At 38.1% G+C, this 20,256-nt stretch overlaps 3 protein-coding genes across 6 annotated transcripts in view; 1 reads left to right on the forward strand and 2 right to left on the reverse strand.

The window, feature by feature from the left end:
* Positions 1 to 5,270: 5,270 nt before the first annotated feature.
* LOC102691837 (E3 ubiquitin-protein ligase TRIM35-like) lies at positions 5,271 to 10,585 on the reverse strand. The gene is made up of 6 exons (XM_069179965.1): positions 10,080 to 10,585; positions 9,077 to 9,172; positions 8,759 to 8,989; positions 8,259 to 8,281; positions 8,052 to 8,170; positions 5,271 to 7,403 (listed from the first exon to the last, which is right to left on the reverse strand). The coding sequence occupies exons 1-6, from the start codon at positions 10,482 to 10,484 to the stop codon at positions 6,871 to 6,873; spliced, it is 1,407 nt and encodes a 468-aa protein (XP_069036066.1). The 5' UTR covers positions 10,485 to 10,585; the 3' UTR covers positions 5,271 to 6,870.
* A 1,346-nt stretch (positions 10,586 to 11,931) lies between these two features.
* Positions 11,932 to 12,847, forward strand: LOC138223891 (uncharacterized). The gene is made up of 3 exons (XM_069179966.1): positions 11,932 to 12,042; positions 12,220 to 12,318; positions 12,691 to 12,847. Exons 1-3 carry the CDS (start codon positions 11,994 to 11,996, stop codon positions 12,774 to 12,776), a joined length of 234 nt encoding a protein of 77 aa, XP_069036067.1. The 5' UTR covers positions 11,932 to 11,993; the 3' UTR covers positions 12,777 to 12,847.
* Positions 12,848 to 14,072: 1,225 nt separating this feature from the next.
* LOC102692035 (EMAP like 4) overlaps positions 14,073 to 20,256 on the reverse strand; it is a 106,147-nt gene continuing 99,963 nt past the window's right edge. For all 4 annotated transcript variants that reach the window (XM_015362832.2, XM_015362833.2, XM_015362831.2 and 1 more), the window contains one exon: positions 14,073 to 19,732. In XM_015362832.2, coding sequence (XP_015218318.1) covers positions 19,265 to 19,732 — 468 coding nt within the window. In that variant the 3' untranslated portion in view covers positions 14,073 to 19,264. The remainder of the gene's footprint in view (positions 19,733 to 20,256) is intronic.

Below are 20,256 nucleotides of genomic sequence, written 5' to 3' on the forward strand. Positions count from 1 at the left end.
ATATTTTCTGATGACGAGGTCAGTTCTTGCATTGATTCTTTTCATTTGAAGTCTGAAAAACTATTAAATCAGAGGACTGTTATTTCTGACTGGAAATCTGGTGCTCTTTCCCAGCATGTGGCTGCATCTCCTTGGAGAGCCCTGCTCTGGTAATTACTGCTGGAGCAGGATCCTGGGCTGCCAGGGGAAATGACATTGGCCTATCTATCAACAGAAAGTGCAGGGATAGCATTCAGTGGGACCTACTGGCGGCCAATTACTTCCCCTGCTGAAGATGGTACTATTTTACTTCCCTATAAACTGTTGAACCTTTCTTACTAGCATCTTGGGAACAGTTTAAAAAAAAGAGTCACACTCCCTTTATATGCCTGGCCCCTGTGGTAAGGCATGGCAAACTGCCTCACTGAAGACATTCTTACCTTACCATTACAGTGTGATTTACAGAGTTCTCCAAAAGTATACAGTAGAGACAGCAAAGTCAAAGTTATTTTTGGTTACAGTCAAGTAATTTCTGTTTGTGATCTTTAAACTAATATGACTGCTAGACAATATTGTATTTTATATTGTATTTTTGCATCATTCAAATAATATAGTACATTCCTTGTTCAACCCAGTGATGTCATGCAAACCACTGAACGCGCAAAACTGTACTTCTTTGAGATACCTTCCTGCAGCTATTTTGAATTCCTGCCTATTCTAAGTATGTTGAGACCCCAAATTTCTTTTCAGAAAACCTTACTTGGATTTATAACTGGAGATAGACTAAATGACTTAAAGACCTTGTTTTCTCGCCTTCCTTGTCTACACCTCTCACCTTCAGAGTGTCACTCTCTTTTAAGTAGCTTGTCTTTACTGTTCTGTTTGAACCCCTCCCCCCAGATATTCTCAGTTCCCTTCCAGGACACTACTTCCACCTTCCGCTCTAAAACAAGTTCTCTCTTCTGCAGGCATAGAGTGTAGAATGCTCAATATGACACACTCTATAAGCCCAGTTATTTTTCACCTATTACTCTTAAACACTTCTATCTATCTCCACCTCTGGCTTTACTAATACTATTTTTTTTAGTATTCTTCTGCAGGCTGATCTTGTTTGGCCTGTGCATTCTGTGTTAACTGTGCATTCCTGACAAAGCAGCAGCAGCCAGTTTGCCATTTCCTTAGCTATCCCTCTGAGATCACCAATCTGTACAGGGCCTAAGATGAACCTTAGCATCCATCCCAGCTGCATGAGTACTGTCCATTATTCTTTCTAGCTGTAACCTAGATACAGATTGAAAATCTTTCATCCCAACTGGTATTTTTCAAACTGAGAAGTATGGCAAATTCTTCACGGAAACAATCCTGGCAGCTTCTTTCCCTCACATAGAATGGCATTCCCTCTGAGGGCTCAAGACTCACTTAGGTCAGCTGTGCCCAGTTCTGCAGTGCTTCTCAATTATTCGGCTGCCAATTTGGTTAAAATATTATTATTATTATTATTATTATTATTATTATTATTATTATTATTATTATTATTATTATTATTATTATTATTATTATTATTATTAAAGGCCAAATCATTAGGCCTGGTTATTGAGCTACCTCTCAGTTTATCACACTAAGATATTCAGAATTTAATGATTTTCTCATCTGAATATAGAAACATAGCTTTTTTTTCTGACATATTTTATGCATACAATATTGATTGTCATAAAAATCAGTTCATTTAAAGCATAAATAAATTAGGAGTCTACTGCAGATATTATAGAAGGATTCCCTGTTCCTTAGTTAACCATATTGAGTGGCAGCTTTCCCGAGATCTCTAATTGATTTAATAGCACAAGGTCAAATATTTCCATTTGCACAGGCTATGCCTCCAGCCAGCCAGATACCACATTCTCATTGAGTGGGTTATCAGGTAATCTGCTACTGGAGGACATATGCTCCAGTTAGATATCCGAGATGATTGTCTTACCTTTAGCCTCAGTGAGGACTGTAGTACAGATATTTCAGTTGACCTGTCATGCCCTGATGAATTAACTTACTATTTCTTCTTTATCTGCAAACCTTTTGTCATTTTTTATGTAGTACCCTCATTCTTAAAGGGTCAGAGTATAATATATTTGAAATTATTACTTTATTTTCAGAAGTGTTATCCCGCTGCAACTTCCTGGTGTGCATGTTGTCTAGCCTGCTAATAAAATGTTTAAAGAGTCTGTTTTATGTTTCAATGCTGAAATTGGTCAATTTAATACACTTTCCCCACAAGGACCATGGTGTTCCTTGTGTTAAAAGACTACACTGAAAGACTCTTAAAAGATAAGACTCATTTTTGTCCTCCTACTTTATTGATTGATTTATTGATCCCAGACCAAGACCTGCATGCTGTAAGACAGTACTTATATTATTTCAATTAAATATAAAAGTAGAATGTTATCATATTAAATAATTTGTAAAGCTCTACTGCCATCTTAGCTATAAACAGCAACTATGACAAAGCAATCTGGAAATCTTCAATTCATCCATTTTCTAACCACTTTATCCAAGTAATGGTCGCAGAGCAGCCAGAGCATATCCCAGCAAACAAAGGGCGCGAGGCACTATACACCATGGAACGAGAGACCAGTCCATCACAGGAAACACACAGACACAAACATATGCACACATTGCCACCAATCTGGAATCAGACAGTTCAGAAATAATACTGCCAATAATACTGCCCTACAAAGAAGTATTGTAATGTTTCAATGATTCCAACAAAAATTCGTTAAATGTATTTCGTAAACTTCATAAGCACTAGTGTGACAAACTGTTAATTAATATACTACAATCTTTTTAGTATTACGTAATATATTAGCAAAATGCACTATCGTACCAAATACTGTTTAAATTCATCAAAGAATTTTAACTAAAAACTCTTCCTAATTTATTATTATTACTTATAAAAGCACTGAATGCCATATTCTGTCAATTCCTTATATACTGAAAAAGAACAACTTCATCTTTGTCTTTCAAAACATACACACCAGACTTTACATACAACGTTTACTGTCTGTGCAGAATCTAGTAAACAAGAGGCTAAATTTTCCACCACTTTATTCCAAATCTTTTCTTCTCGTCAGGTCATCTTTCAAACAGCACAGCAATGCGAATGAATAATTTGTTTAGAGCCAGACTTCACCACCCTCCCATTTTTAAATCCCGGGAAAAAATTCCAAGGCAGTGGAACAACAGCACAGATTCAACAGATTGCATGTGTAATTCATCAACCCTGCTGATTAATGCGTTTACTAAAACAAAATTTTGTTAAGCTGTCAAGCACAGGCCCTCCTCTCACATGAATTTCAATTTCTCTAATCCCTCAGTGAGACTACTGTGGCTGTGAACCAGTTACCGAGAAAAGCCAATACCATCTCCAAGTCTGCCAGGTCTGATAACTGAATTTCTCTGGTACACAAACTGAATACTCACTTAAAACAATATTTAGCCTACAATACTGTAGTGGTGGGATCATAAAAATACACAGCAGTGTGACAGGTTATTAATACTTCAGAGGACTTCAGTGCCTGGAAGAAGACAAGCCTAAACTAAATAAGAGCACGTTATTTGCTGTATACAGTATGTGTTTAAAAAGCTGATCTGCTTTTATCACAGCTCTAGAACAAGTACATTATAATGTCAATGCCAAATATTATCTGTACCGTAACACCACACCCTCCGTAAGCTCCTGTAGATGAGCAGCAATGCCTGATGTCTTGCACTTCTCCAGGCACTCAATGGAAAGGTGATTTTTAACATCTGCATTTAGACTATAAAAATAACACTGTAATGATTTAGTTTTCAGTGAGAGAGATTGCTATGAGCTTTGCCTCATTAGACCAACTTCTATCACAAATCCTCCCGATAATACCATCCTGTACCCTCAAATGTTGAAATCTGTCATACATCCTTAACTGCAAAATGTGAAATTAACCCCAATCTAGGAGGTGGTGTTGTGACAAGACGTATTGTATATTATTACTAGCTTACGTTTTGCAGCACTTAGAAGAAATATGATTTTTTTCCAAAATGTTCTATAAAAATGCAAAATCTGTGGTTTTAAGACTGTGGGGTTGTGACAGGCCTACCACTCCTCGGGTTGCTCAGGAGGCCTGAGCACATGGGCAACACAGACAAAACACAAAGGAGTGTGAAAAGATTTAAGAAAAGCTCCTCCAGACAAAACAAAAGAAACACTCTAAAAACCTAACATCAATTATCCTTGTGAATCACTTTATATACCAGACCTAGCTAAATTAAAGCCATGTGAGAATGTGGTTCTCAGCCCTACACCAAAGATTTAATTAATCAATTAATCAAGTACAGCAGCACTGGTGTATCTATATACAAGTGCCTTCTAGTGGCAGATCAGCTGAAAGGTAATTATTACTTGACTGCCACAGTGATATTCTCAGTCCTGTGACAAATGTCTGTTAGTAACTGGCACAAAAGGACATTTCTGCCATCCACACATGTAGATCTTTACAATAGATGAAAGGCCATGGTCATTTTTTCACTTAGCACTTGTGGAATGATCTCACATTGTGCCCATATTAAGTCAATGGACAATGAACAATACAGCCTACAATACAAACTATGCTTACTTTGTTTGAGCTAGAATAACAACAGCTACAGACAGGATGATTGGACACCAAAGAATGCTTACACAAACAATTCCCATAGTCTACAGAGGCCGTTAAACATTAGGCCTGCTTCATGCTGTCTCTCTGCTTCACATTCTACCAATTCATGTCTTCACGGAATTGTTAAAATATACAAAACTTCTTTCATCATAGCAGGGGACATGTTCCTTTTGCAAAAGAATGATCTCTTCCCATTAACTTCAGATAATTAGCTGGTGTGCATGTGTTAGGTGAGATTACTAGATCATAAAGATACTTTCCCCTAGACAAAGCTGCTACTTACAATTTTTAGGGCCAGATTACAGAACACAATAAAAAGCTTTTTTTTTAAATTCATCACTCTGTTTGATGTTTGATTAAAATAGACTGATAAACCTATATTGAATATTAGAGGGATGATAAGATTCAAATGGGATTCAGATACCTGTGGAAATAAAGCTAGCACTGACCATCTTAGAAGACCTTCAGCTGAGGCAGAACTATAGACAACAGAGAGACTGAGGAAATCATTTACAAGAAGACAACATGATGGTAGCAAAGACTCTTTCCACAGGAACAGCACCAGGGCTGGCCAGCAGCTTCCCACCCCTGAATCAATAGGACCATTACGCAAGTTAATGCTTTTATTTTACAAAGGGTTGACAAAGGCCTTGGGAGCAACACGATCATGCAGATTCTTGGAAAGCATGAAAGAATGAAAACCATTGTTTTTATTACATAAATAGTCTACATTACGCCTGTAAAAACATCAAGAAAAACCTTTCCCCAAACATATTCATGTTGCATGAATTTCTAAGGATTTTAGAGTTTGAGAGTTCATGCTTTCTATGTAGGGTTACCTAATCCCAGAAATCTACATTTTCTTTTTAGTGGCAAGAAACACCAAGTTCATTTCATTAATCTACTTAACTGCTTAACAGACAAAATACATCTGTTTGTCAGATCAAATTATTATAATAATTTTAATAATTTCTTACACTTACATAGCACTTTTCTGGACACTCCACTCAAAGCTCTTTACAGGTAATAATACTAATAATAAGAATACTAATAAATAATGGCTTACACTTACAGTATATAGCGCTTTCCTAGACACTTCACTCAAAGCACTTTACAGGTAATGGGGACTCCCCTCCACCACCACCAATGTGTAGCCTCACCTGGATGATGCGACGGCAGCCATAGTGCACCAGAACACTGTCTGTCCAGCTCTCAGTGGGGAGGAGAGCAGAGTAATGAAGCCAATTCATACATGGGGATTATTAGGAGGCCAAGATTGGTAAGGGCCAATAAGAAATTTGGCCTGGACGCCGGGGTTACACCCCTACTCTTTTCGAGAAACGCCTTAGGATTTTTAATGACCACAGAGAGTCAGGACCTTGGTTTTACATCTCATCTGAAGGACGGCACTTCATTCAATTGACGTCACCCTGGAACAACAATTATATAAACATTAACAATCAGTAGTAGCCATATTAACAGTAAATTACTTTAAAATTAATCCCTAAACTACATTTTATTCAAGGTATGCGATATTGCCTGTTTCTTACAGTATTGTGTCTTTGAGTGTATAACTGTAAGGAATTATCAGTACAATTTTTTTATATTTCAGTGTTATTACCAGTAGTATTATAGCAGTACTAGCATAAATGCATGCGTAGGTATAGTACTGTGATTTCTTTTTGATGGTTATTAAATAGGGGTCAAACGCAAATGGAAAATGGAATTCAAATATATATATAATAGACTCTTTCAGCTGTTAATTACGGAGAGCTATTTCTAATTTCTTATTTCCTGAGTGATTTTTATTTTCATTACAAGTACTCTAGCGACCTCTACTGTACAAGTCTGATTTCAGCTGTATTTGTCACTTCATCAAAGCACACAACTGGGCTGGACTGATAAAAAAATTAAATCCATAATCGTATTTAATTTAGTTCGGTTCACTTAGTATTCTGGGAAGAAAAAGAAAATATGTCATAGACACAAAAGAGAATCAGAAATGGAAATTGTATTGGAAAACTGCCAAACTGATAAATGTTTGCATAATGCTCATGCAATCTAAGTATATTAAGTTTACTCAGGAGAGTTTGCATGGTGGAGTATAAAACTAAGTGACAGTTCACTCTAGCCCTCACTGAGACTTCTGCGTTGTTTAATGGCAGATTGTACCCAGAACCTGGCTTGTATTATATTTTATAACACAGGGCTATTTCACTTTTATCCTCGTCTTCACAGGACAGATTTTCAGCGAATTTCCTTTTGTCCCAGGACCGAAGTAAGGAAACACTTTCTCAGTGAAGCTGTCCTTAAAACTGTAGATAATGGTCATATCTCTGGTGTCCAGGAATGACACCTCCCCTCTGTCATAGTCAAGCTTCACTCTGATCTTCCTGGGTATCCTCTTCAAATTTAGCTTTTCCGTTGATGTGGATTGATATTCATGCTCAAACCACAGACTTATGCCCCAGAATCCTTCTTCTGGGGCTGGAAAGATATCCTCTTTCCTGCTGACTGACTCTTTTGCCACACCCAGTGTCCACCCTAATTTGTCTTCCACCAGAACATCCCAGCAATGTCTCCCCGACGTGAATCCTTCAGAGCCCAGAACATACAGAAATTCACTAAATCGTTCTGGGTTGTTAGGGGGCTGTTCTTGTTCATTACTGTATCTCACAGCTGTTAAATCTTCAGACAATGTCAAAGATGAGCTTGCAGTGTTTGGATCCAGAGTCACTGGGGCTAAAATGGGAAGGAAAGGGGTTAAATGTGACCTGTTAGAAGATTGGACAATGCAGGCAGTAGATTTTCCACTACAACAATCAAGCTATCATTAATCATCAGTTTATAGACTTAAAGGAAATGGAAACAAGTTATTCAAAGTCTTCAAAAGGTGTTGATTTAACATCTAACCTGTCTAACAGTGGGACACCATCACTATTCACAGAGAAAATGTAAATTTAATTTAGTTTGGAATCAATTTCTTTTTAAATGTAAGACTTTTGAAACAAATGTTTGAATTTCTTGAATTGCATCATATGATCCTTGGATCTCATTCAGGCATAAGTAAAATTGCGAATATGCACCAATGAGTACAGTAGTTATTACTATTTGAATTGGTTGATGTTATTTTTCAAAGCAACTTATACTTGCACACATTTTCACAGCAGGGTATATTACTAAAGCAATATGGGTGAAGTACCTCACTCAGGGATACAATATCTGTGTTTTGAACCTGCAATCTTGTGGTTAGAAGTCTAAACCTTGTTCCACACTGTCACTTGTACAAAGATACATAGTTAAGGAAACTGTTTTTGATTAATTCTAAGCAATAGTACTTACTAGCTCTACTGAAAAAATAATTTCATACCAATTCTTCCCAGTACTCACTATATTGAACAATCCCCTGCATCTTCTCCCAGACTCTGTATGGCAGTGAGCCCAGGTGTTTGGCCATATCTAGCAGTGCTCCTGAAACCAGCTCTGGATCCTGTAGTGTGCATTGGGCTCTGTAATAATTCAGGAGTCAGTGCTGCTTTGAGTTCACACGTAACACAATCGGCAAAAAGAGACCAGGCTCAAGTTCACATACTGTACCTTTTCTTAGTGATCTGGAAGTTCTGAAACACATAAGAGACTGGTCTCAATTAGTAATTCTGAAATCAGATATCTAAAACATATAGGCTTGTTGCATAAAAAAACAAGTGTTTCCAAAAAATATAAAATATGGGAATGTAGGGAGTAAAAATAGTACTATTTCTCACATAATAGTGTGGTCCATGTTATGCTTTTGCTGTGTATTATGTTATTACTGTTATTGATTATTAGACAACAGGTTTCTATGTCCTTTTCTGTCATACTATGTACGCCTTTAACCACAACTTAATCTCAGGTATCTTCATTATTGCCCATCTACTTATCCAGGGCTAACAAGCTATAATCCACAACAGTAGCAGTGTCTCGTAACTTTAAAGACAATAGAATAACCTGCAATAATTTCAATATGATATGAATATTTGATTTGGAATCATTTAAAACAATGTAAAGATCTATACAATAAAATGATGCCAAGTACTTTTTAAAGTTGAAATATTTACCTTCAGGAAGGAAATGTCATCAGTCTCCATTTCCTGTTCTATGGCTCTGATTAAGTCTGACAGAGATGAGATTTTTCTTGTGAGGTTTTCAATCTTCTCTTTCATTATCAGACTTTTGACTTCTTCTTCCTCCCTTAGTGTAGTCAGCCTGGCCACCTCTTCCTCTCGTAGAAACTGGTGAAGCTTCTCAAACTCCTCCTTTATCTGTCTCCCCGTTAGGTGGGCCTGGACCTGTAAGTCAAAAGATGATGGTACTGTACATTTGGAACATCTTCATTTAAGGAATTTAATCTGTATTGTCAATGCCAGCTGTCCTACCTTAATATGGTCTGCTGTTTTAACACAAACTTGTTTGACTTCATTAAAGAATTCCAGCTTGTCCTTCAAGGATTTCACTGCCGTCTCAATTTTTTCCTAAAATAAATAAGGGCTCATGCTGTGAGGAAGAAATTAAATTCATGACTTCAATTACCAAAAAATACCTCATATACATACAGTATATAATTAACGCTCAACAATGGAGCTCTCTTTTTAAATTATTTAATTATGTACAGATTTAATTCTGGACTGGGGAATCTCAGACTGTGGAGCTTATGTGTTCTGTTCTCAACTATTATACATTATATATGTGTCTGCTCTGCAATGGACTGTGGAGTCCTGCCTTGCACTCCATGCTTCTGGAATGGGCTCCAGGATGTCACATCCCACTATTATATTTGAGTTTTAAAGCACATTCTGAAAGAATACACGATATATTATTATCTTTGCCTTATACAGCATCTTATATCACATATTATCTGTACAGGTTCTGTACAATAACAGAAAGCAAAAGAAAAACATTGGAAATGCATGACTTTGTATTTTAATACAAATATTTGATTTTTACTTTAATTCAATAGAATTAAAGACTAGAGTACAGAATATGTTTTAAGAGAGAATTTAAAATTACTGATTGACTTGTCTAATATGTGCTATGAAATCATTTTAGACCTTTGGTCAAACAAAAAGTATAATTGTGCCAAAACCATAAACAGATTTATAACAGAATCAGATCAGCAAACTCATTTAGAAATAATTACAATAATTATTTACTTTATTTTGTTTTCAGTATTTTGTATCATGTTTTTCATTGCAGACTTGTTCCTAAAGTGCTACAAGCCACAGATTAAGCTAATAGTAAGCAAATTATTCCTACTGAGCCATCTGAGTGATCTGTAAAACGTAACATAAAATAAACTCAAGTGGCTATGATACATTAAGAGAAAAACATCTTTAATGGTTTCACAAAGCAAAACAGTTTAATCAAATACCCTTTTCATACCTTGAAATCCACTGCCGCCTCTTCAATAGGAGTGCATTCATGATGTTTATGTTTTTTGGAAGTCTGACACACAACACAAATGGGCACTTGGTCGTTCAAACAGAAAAGCTTTGGTTTCTCTCCATGCAGCATGCAGAGTTCTTCAGACTGCTCTGTAGGACTTTTGCTGTTCTTCTTTAAGTAGGACTCCACAATATTTCTTAAAGCAAGGTTGAGTGGGGGGTTATCTGTAGAAGACCTCCTCCTGCAAAAAGGACATTCCCTGGAACTATTCAGCTTCCATGTCTTCTCTAAGCAGGCTTTACAGAAGCTGTGGCTGCACTTCAGGACAACAGGATTCATGAAGATTTCACAGCACACAGAACAGGTGAGCTCATCCTCCAGCTCAGAATTTCTTTCTGCCATTTTATCACAGAGGGATAACTTGCATTCCACTCCAAAATGGCGTTGTTTTGCAATAACCCTTACTCAGTTCTGCTTTCAGTTTTACTCTCAGCATTGGTTAGGGAGAGATAAAACATCACATTCGTGCCGGTGGGCGGGTTCATCTTCAGTTTTGAAAATAGCTGCATCATGCTGCAGCATTCACTGTACTAAATGTTCACAGTTGCCTCTTCAGAAAGCTTAAGCTACATCATGTTAACACAGCAAACAATTTCAATATTTTTGAACAGGTAGACACTGATTTTAACACATTTATCCAAATCTCTTCAAGCTTGTGTCTCTATAAAAAGAAAACTTTCATGTTCATTTCAACTTCTTTTTTATTTTTTTTTTACTTCCTTTAGAATATTGGGATAGAATGCATTCTAGAATTTTTTAATTCATGTGGAAATGGAAGTGATCACATATTAAAATTAAAGATCCATGGTAAGTTTATTTTAGCTCTTCTTGCAAGCAAGATATCACGTTGTACTGTATGTATGTGCTGTTCTTGTTACTAATGAGACTAATAAGAGATCTGTTTATTTGGTTCAGTATTTTCATGTGATCTGAATTGCAGATTATTTTATCCATCAACCCTTAAGGCTGTATAGTTCCAATCCAGCTGTGCTGGCTTTCATCATCTTGACAGACTAAATGTGTACTCGAGCAGAGACAATCAGATAAACAGGGAACTCAATGGAGACCACAGTAGGGTAGGAACATGGGCTTTGCCTTCTGCATTTGAGTGTTTTAACAACTTTAATATGTCCGATGTAATGTAGCCTACAGTTTGACTTTGGGCCTTGCAGTCTGCTTCCTAGACCCATAGCAGAACTTTAGTTTGCCTACTTTTTGTGACAAGTTGTGCATTTCTGCTCCTCATTGGTAGAGACTGCATTCTGCCTTGAAAGCAAATGGTATGTTTTTCCCTACCATAGTACATTGAATATGGAGCATAGTCATTATTTTTTCTAGTTGCTTCACACTTAGCCTTGTGAGGTTCTTTGTCAAAAAAGGCTACCATAGCAACCTCTTAGAAGACAGGCAGAGGTAGGAGCTTTGGCAGGGTTCAATTAGACAGCTTTAACAAAAGTGCACAGCAGGAGGCAGTGACACTTTTCCCATTGATAATAACTGCTTACATGCATGTTTTATGTAGTAAAAGACATGCTCTTACTGTATGTAAATGTTTCAGAAATCTAAACATTTTTAAGCAGACTTTTCACTCATTTTTACAATATTATCAGCCCAAGGTCTGGAGCCTATTTCATTCTGTATACATAAACATTTCACAAAATTAACAATGTACAGGTGTCCCTGTTCAATACTAGTTCATCCTTGGGCATCTGTGAATTTGGTTAAAAAACCTGTATAGTGTACACGTAATAGAGGAGGTGACAGAGTACAGAGGGCTGCATAAATACTGACAGAGCAAGCCCCGCTCCCAGACTACGAACATCGGCTGCCCTACACAGCTCAGCTCACACCATGATGAAGGCAATGCTGGTCCTACTGCTCTTGCTGCCACTTTGTGCAGGTCAGTCACTGCTGGGGTTCAGCTTGTTTTTCCGCACTCATCAATACTGGGTGGAGATGAATACCAAAAGGTTTTCTTGTTAATGGTTTTGCTGTTATGGTTATATGCTTATATGGCATTGTATAAAAGTTACACTTGGGAAATGTGACAATGCAATTCCACCTTTCCTCATTTCAGCCGATTTTTCTATCGAATGCTATGGAGAAGATTTCCTTTTTGTCCAGAATGAGGTCCTTCAGTGTTCCAGTAAAGTTCCTCAAGCCTGCTACACCAGAGGTTGGTTTGATTTGTGATAAATGACAGATTATTAAACAGTACAATCTGTTATACAAGACTGACATATTACTTATCAATACTGTAGCTTGTTAATCTAATTTGTGTTTTGGGAGAGGTATATTATCAAGTACTATCAAGATCTTGGTAGAGGTTTGACCTCTGTAGCAAATCAGTTATGGAAGACTGTATTTTATTAAACTGGTTGACAGAAGGATAAACTTTAATAAAAATGAAAACGGATGTCACTTTTAAAGATGCTTTCGCAAATCCTTGAGATCCTCTGTAGAGGAAAGAAAACAAGTTAAGAAAACACATATGAGAGCTAGACTAGGAGAGATTAGTTCTTATTTGTCCTGCGTCGATTTCCCTCAGACACTGGGGAAAAGGGCTGTGCCACCCTGGATTTCTGCAAACGCCCTGGCTGGAAATGCTGCTCCGAGAATCGTTGCAACGAGTGAGCCCTGGGGCCCTCTGTTATCCACACTGCACACCTCTGCGAGGATGAAATAAAAGCACTGTACCAGTCCTACCCCCGTGTCTGTACTTGTGATTTAAATATAATTTCACTGATGTGGGCCTTCACGCAAATTTCAGGGAGAAGGCTCTTTCCATATCCCTTTCTTATTATCCGAGCTCAAAGGTTGTTTGCATTTCAGTATTTGAGCTTCGGGTTTACCCGGGTTTACCTTTGTGTGTTTCAAAAATATATCTGAAAAAAAGCAGCAATTGGTAACTTATTAATGGGGTAAAAATATGGCACAACATTTGAACAAAATGACTGCAGGTTTTAACATCTAATTAAAAAACAGGTATCTAGTGCTACAACTCCTTTGTTATTATACTAAACTGTTTTATCATTTTAGCTGGATTTTATTTGAGGGTTAAAAAAAGAGAGGAACAAATTGTGTGGTGAAAGCTTTGTACGGTGCCAAAGAAAGGATTTGTAGCCTAGGGAAAATTGGTATCAACTGGAAACTCACTGAAAATTGGTATAAACTCTGGGAGATGTTGCTCATTTCTAAGCCAGAATAAAAACACACGGCCCTTTAAATAACAACATTTTTGCCCGGGACGTTGGGGTTGTTGATTGTGTGCTTTTGGAAAACAACATGGGGTTACTCTCCAGTTCAAAGACATTTACCATCCCAAGGACACATGCGATAAAAGAGCAGCCATGAAGTGAAAGAACAGGAAAAACTGGAAAAAAACAACTGGAGAGCCAACTCAGAGATGGAAATGGGAAACTGATAGTCTGCAAACCCAATAAAAAAGATATCTGAAGACTAATCCAGCTATGTTCTACAATAACAATTACATAAGACAAGCAACTCAAGAGACAAACTCTTTTCTTTAAAACGCCACAACAAATATATATTTGTGATTAAAAGACAAAACAAAAACAAAACCTTCCATGATACAGTGCTTAACAGTATTGCTATGACTCAAAGTTAGTATTACATCTGCTTTCCCTATTCCCCAGTTTTCCAACCTGTGTTTAAGTGGACAGCAGCTCAGAGCACTTATTGGAAACTTATACCAGACAGGAACATTTCTACTGTATTAATTACAAGAAGTGAAGTGATGGAAATTGCTCTAAAGGTTTAAGGGAAAAAATCACCACACAAAGAAATGCTCACATTTTTATCAATTTCTCTTCATAAGTAAGGGTATAATGAGCTGCATATTTCACAGCAATCTACACTCATCTTGCTCATGAGAAGTTACTTCATCCATAATTCATGACACACAGACAATTTTCACTCACTTTTCATTTTTATTTTTTTTTAAATCTTCAGTTTTTTTCTGCCCTTGTGACAGGAATGCATGAGAGACAGAATGGCTCAAACATCTTCACGTGAAACACCTTTTTTGTCATTTATATCTCATTAATGATTTGTTTTCATTATTCTTCTCCATTTCGCAACAGCTTCAACAATTACATTGTCCCGCACATTAACTTCTGTAATCATTGCCCTGTAACAGTTACACAAAGGATGCCTAATTTCAAAACCTATAAAGGCATTTGCAAATATGAGCTTAAAGGCTCTCTAACCCAGTTTTTCAGCAGAAGTGAGATCCTACCCTCTCTCTTTCCAAACACCCCACTATATCTTTCTTGCCTGGAAAGTCACCCTACATTCACAGCTAGACAGGAATTTATTCAAGGCTGACATTTTATATCAATTTGGGAATTATGTGTTTTATTTTGGATTCTAGCCCACCTGACTCAGAAACTGCAGCAACAAAAACGAGCCCTTCATCTTTTGAAATGACAGAAATTAAACCACAGACAGATACTGTACATCACCAAAATGCCTGTTACAAACACTGCAGGTATACTTTGGCCAAATACTTATATTCATATATGATACAGCATTATGTATTCGAGCAGCTTTATGCTGTACTTGTACCATGGTCTTTTTGTAGTTTATGAACTGGTTGGCTGAAAGCTAACCCCAGAAATCCTTAATTAAATGACTGTTTACACTTCGTGGTCACTATCCACTACTTTAACCTAGGTTATGGACTTCTGAGGATTCTGCAGTGTGGCCATCCGTCCAAACCAAGGGGAGAACTGTGGAAAAGTGGGAGTTATTCTCCCTGTAACCTCTGCTGCATTCCCGGTTCCTCTGAGAAAGCAAAGCAGTAATCTTGGGGACATTCACACATTTGACTGGAGGCCCCGATTAACTGACTGCAGCAGTTTCTAAGGAAGCAGGTTAAAGGTCACTTATGCACTACAAACCAGAACACTGCTCTCAGAAAGACAAGGCAGTCAGGGTTAGAATACCCTGGTTTCATCTAGTTAAGACAAATGGAACATCCCTCTTAAATATCATCTGAGCTTCAGCACTTAGTGCATATACAGTATCTTACACATCTACAAGCTGTAGAGTTCTACACTAGTTGCAAAGGTATTGCATACAATTGTGCTAAAATGACTGGAAATGTTATATGTGATAGATCAGATATTTGATTTTTTTTCTAATGACAGTGCTACTGGACACTGCACATTGTCAACAGCACTGCTTAGAATTTCCAAAACACCTTAAAAAGTGCACCTCACTCAGGATTCATCAGCTTGCTGAGTTTCGGACTTTCTGTTCTTTTAAGCCTGTTCAAAGGAGTGATCATTCTTTTAACTCAAAGTTTGGATTAGATCTGCTTTCCCTATTTTTCCCTATAAACAGAATGGATGGACAATCAGCTACAGGTATTTACACACAGGTATACCATTATATACAGAACTTAACCACAACTGAATGCATAAACAGAAAGTGAGGAAATTCAGACAAGATGAATATATGCACCAAATGGGTGTGTTTTGTATGAATGTTGTCATTTATGTAATGCCTTTCACGTCTTAGTAATAATATTGTTTTATGAAATTATTCCAAAATACTATGTATGCCACTGCTGCACGGAACTTTGCATTCCTTAAACTATACCATCTGAACCAAACTAGCATAATGAGGTTTGGATCCAAAAGCAAGCGCAATGCAATTCTGCAGCAATAACCTTAAGCCACTGTGTGCAGAAATTGAGGATGCATTTTGTTGCCACTAAAAAAAAAACCCAAAACTTCAGGAGCTATGTTGATGTAGCAACTAGTGACCGTAAGGAGAGGGATAAATGCTCAATGTTGCTGTTTCTGACCAAAAATGTCTTTCTGAGAACCTGTTCCTCCCCTTCTAATGATCAAACCACCCCAACAACTACAGCAAAATCGTTTAACATTCCTCCGTACAAAAAAAAACACATTTTTGAGTAATGATCTAAAATGCAAGGAAAGTAAAAGTTTTCTTTTCAGACCAGCTGGAAGTTCAAAAGGATTTTTGAGATTTCCAAGGGTATATTCATTGTACCCAATCCCACATATGTTATAATACTGAACTGTCATGTTTCATCATCTTATAGCTTCAGACCATTCTTCAAAACACCTTTCAGCTTCATCTGATTACTTCATCAGATCACTCATACGACACTGACAGGACACCTACAAGGTTCCTCTACATCAGTCTCCATAATAATTATCATCAAATAATGTGAATACATATCCCCTTTCTGTACCAATATTTTATACTCATTTCAAAAACTATAACTTCTAGAATAAGAGTCTTGTGAAGCAATGAGAAACTATAGCAAAAAATAAGACTCTGCAGTGAGCATTTATATAGCTCTTATTCCTGCTCCTGTATTTCATTGTCTACCCTTGAACCTGGTTTTTCCTCCTGGTTTAGTTTTATGCTTCCAGAGGCAAGAATTGGCTCTTTAAGTGCATTTATTCCCACTGTGGGGGAGATCTGGGAGAAATTGTAGACATTCTTTGTGTCCACACCAGCAGTTACACAACACTGAGGTTGCACGTGAATATGCATTCTGTTAAGAGATACAACATTTGTCATAATGTGTAATAAGGATTATGGCACTTTAGAAAATGACTTCTTGGACTCATGTGGCCAACCAGTCTTTGCCTATTCTAGTACTTAGCCATAGAAAAATATACCAGCCAGGGTTTGTGCTCTCAGTGACTCTAGTGTTATAACCACATGGCCCGGAAAGTAAATTTTAAAGATTAAGTTCTCTACTGAACTAGATTGACCCTGCATAACCTCCACAGTAAAATAGCAACTTCCAGCTGGCATGTAGAAAAGCCTTTTATTTCCTTTACAAGTAGATTTAATATCACCTAATGCTTGGAAAAAATAAGCAAATAAGCTGTTTGGAGAGTAAGAGGTTCCCTCCTTGCTTGATGGCTGTATACCTGATTTTATTGATCCTGAGTAGATTTATCGGAAGGGAATGACAGCTTGGATGCACTTTGGAATGGCGCAATCGCGTAAACTCTGGCTTTGCACACTTAAGACTTTAAAAGAAACTCAGTCTGAAAAAAATCTCTAACCAACCCTACAAAATGCAGCAAATTACTGAAAAAAATCTAGATATCTGAAGTATAAATAAGATCATAGGAAATGCATGTTCTGTCTGAGAAGTCTTTATAACAATAATCAATACAAAATGAGGGTAAGCACTTATTCCATGTGTATTTGCTGGTTGGAGCATCATATAAAAGTCAAATTTGACATCATTGTCTTTTGATAAGATAACAGCATTGGATACATGGCTGATAAAAAGAACATAAAAGAGACTTAATTCCAGAGGATCTCAAACAAGAAATAAATCAAGACCTCTGAAAATTTCTGAGCATGGGAACCTTCATTGACTCATACCCACAACTACGAAACATCGATGAGTGTTACGTTCACAGCTATTGCATGTTGTTCGCAAACAACAGCACGAAAGAGGATGAACATTTCACAATGTAGTCACAATCACAACATTTGCAAAATTTAAAATTACCCAAAGTGGCCCTCCACCCCTACACCGCTGATCAAACATGACAAACTACCTAACAGTCTGTATATTCTTATCCGATTCAGTGGAGACCTCTTCTTGCCTGTGTTGTTCTACCTTATCTTACCACCGGGTGGCAGTGTGTGGAGTGTGTGGAAAAAAACTGCTGTCTGGTCCCTCACCAGTCAGGATGCAGAAGGTGCACCGAAAATAAACACTACAACCCAGGACCAAGACTCACCATGGCCAAGGCATGCCCGACACTCCACCACCAACTCGATCAGCACTCCAGCAAGAGTTTTCACTGAGGGCTCAGCTTAAAGCCAGGAGCTATAAAGAATTTTATAGGGTACAATTCCAGCTGGAGCAGAGGATTGCTACCAATTAGCTGAGTTTTTGGCATAGGCAAGATCACCTCAGCAAATTCACGTTGTTGTTGTACTGTATGTCATCCAATTTCCTTTTCATGAATTATACATGTATATAAAAAATGTCAGTATTAAGTTGTACTCATTTAATAATGCCAGTTCATGGTTTATAAAGCCACGACTGAGGCCCTGGTCATTATGTCTCTGCCAGCTTGTCTTCAAACATACATGCTGAAGTCCAAATACTGCTTAATTAACAGCAGCTTTCCGCTGATCTCCCCTCTGCCTTTTGTACTAAAATCACTAAAGCTTTCCAGTATGATGTTAGAAAAGGTAATTCAAAGACAGTTTAACTTTGTTTACAATGGAACAATGCTCTCTTCCATTAAATACTTCAATATGGTTCTTACTCAACTATAATGCCCATCACAGGATGTTATTGCTGTCAAGGAATCCCTGGACTGTCTGAAGTGTTCTTCTTAAATCGTATTTATCGCTGTAGATACTGTAAGTGAGCAGGGCATAATTAATTCCCAATTTAACCAAAGAAAACAACCAAAAAAATCAAAAGTCAGCTTTTCAGGAGAACAAATAAAAAACAAAAGCAAGAAAAAGAGACCACATTTCATTCCTAAAGGTCTCAGATAATTTGATTTGTCACAGAACCCATGTTTTTTTTCTGCACCCTTTGAAATAACTCTGAAGTTGCATTGTTCACCAGAATATTTTGTGTTTGTGTGTGTGTACTGTATGTGTGCTTTCTCATGATTAGATTTTTTTTTCACTTCTTTGCAAAGCTCAATCAGCTGTATATATTTTTTTTCATCCCAAGTAATTAAAAACACCAAGTACACAACCCCCTAGCCATATGACTGGACCTAAAATCACAAAGCAGAAGAGAAGTCTCCGTTCCTTTCCTCTTTTGCTGGACAATTATCTTTGCTCTCTCTGGAAAAAGTGTGCTGTACCCCACTGAAAAAAAAACAACAAAACATCTAGAAGAGAAGCAGCACTGGCTTTATCTTCTCAGCAGCCTGTCTGCTTCCACTTCACTTTACCCCTGACCCTGACCTGCCCTCACGTAACCAACTCAAGAAATAACATAAAAGAACCTGAAAAGCAAAATTGTCGAGGCCCCCTGGAAGCTGCAGCGAGATCACGCAGCCCCCAACACGGGGATCAGGCGAGGACAGAGGATGTAAACTCGGCAACCAGGCAGAGCTCTAGGACGGCAGGGAGTTGGGAGTGCTGGGGGCCTGCTCGTCGCTGGGGGTGGGGGTCTCCTCGCTGGGCTCCAGGCTGTCCTCGGGGCTCAGCGTGCTGTCGGAAGGGGGCGGGGTGTCGGGGGAGCTCTCCTGCTGTCCGTTAAGGGTGTCGGGCTCCGTGGGGGTGGGAGGAGGGGTGGTGGCCGTGGGGGGAGTGGGGACGAGAGGTGGCGTGGAGGCCGTGGGGGTGCCCGCCTGGGGGCCAGAGCCCTGTGCTGCTCCGCGCGGCATGGAGTTGAGAAGCTGAATGCCCATCCCATCAATCGCGCTCAGGCTCTCACTAGACACCAGAGAGGCCTTCTCGATAAGCCTCCACTGCATTATGCTCATGTCCTTCCCACCCGTGGAGATGAGGTGGTTGTCGTTATGCTGGAAGCTCACATTGGTCACATGACTGCTGTGGGCACTGTACTTGTGGCTTGGGGCCTGGAAACAGAGTGAAAGGCAACCACAGCGCGTCAGTCTCACCATCTTACAGCTCAGATACAATGAGCAGCTCACACACGGTTAGAAAGCTGAAGAGAATACAGCAGTCGCTGGCTTACACCACTGTCCCCCAGCACATCTCCCTGTCCTGGAACCATCTTTTACAAGGTCTAATTACAGCACGACAAGATGATATAGGAAGTCAATATTTTGCAAACAAATTGGTAGAAAATACTAATCAAACAGCAGGACATGTGAATTATTTTATACTGGCTTACAATGCTATTCATACTACAGAATATACATTTATAGATACTATATAATTTAGAAGAAGTAAATTCAAAGACTGGTTTAATTAAATTGCTTTCTTCCTTTAAAAACTTAACTGTGGTTGCTACTCAACAATTCCACCCATTTCTTTGGATGTTACTGCTGTCAAAGAATCCTTGGACTGCTCCGGAAGATTTATTTCCATGCACACAACAATAGATAAACAAGGCAGTTTTCAAGATAAAAAATACATG

Source organism: Lepisosteus oculatus, chromosome 17 (assembly GCF_040954835.1).
Source record: "Lepisosteus oculatus isolate fLepOcu1 chromosome 17, fLepOcu1.hap2, whole genome shotgun sequence".
Lineage (NCBI taxonomy): Eukaryota > Metazoa > Chordata > Actinopteri > Semionotiformes > Lepisosteidae > Lepisosteus > Lepisosteus oculatus.

What these genes read in the sequence shown, in the direction of transcription:
- LOC102691837 (XM_069179965.1), bottom strand. Translation starts at nt 10,484, where the DNA reads ATGGCAGAAAGAAATTCTGAGCTGGAGGATGAGCTCACCTGTTCTGTG. An exon ending in AAACAGCAGACCATATTAAG is followed by an intron (nt 8,990 to 9,076) that starts GTAGGACAGCTG and finishes TTTGACTTACAG; the next exon opens with GTCCAGGCCCACCTAACGGG. An exon ending in GCAGGGGATTGTTCAATATA is followed by an intron (nt 7,404 to 8,051) that starts GTGAGTACTGGG and finishes TTCCCATTTTAG; the next exon opens with CCCCAGTGACTCTGGATCCA.
- LOC138223891 (XM_069179966.1), top strand. Translation starts at nt 11,994, where the DNA reads ATGATGAAGGCAATGCTGGTCCTACTGCTCTTGCTGCCACTTTGTGCA. An exon ending in CTTGCTGCCACTTTGTGCAG is followed by an intron (nt 12,043 to 12,219) that starts GTCAGTCACTGC and finishes TCCTCATTTCAG; the next exon opens with CCGATTTTTCTATCGAATGC. An exon ending in TCAAGCCTGCTACACCAGAG is followed by an intron (nt 12,319 to 12,690) that starts GTTGGTTTGATT and finishes GATTTCCCTCAG; the next exon opens with ACACTGGGGAAAAGGGCTGT.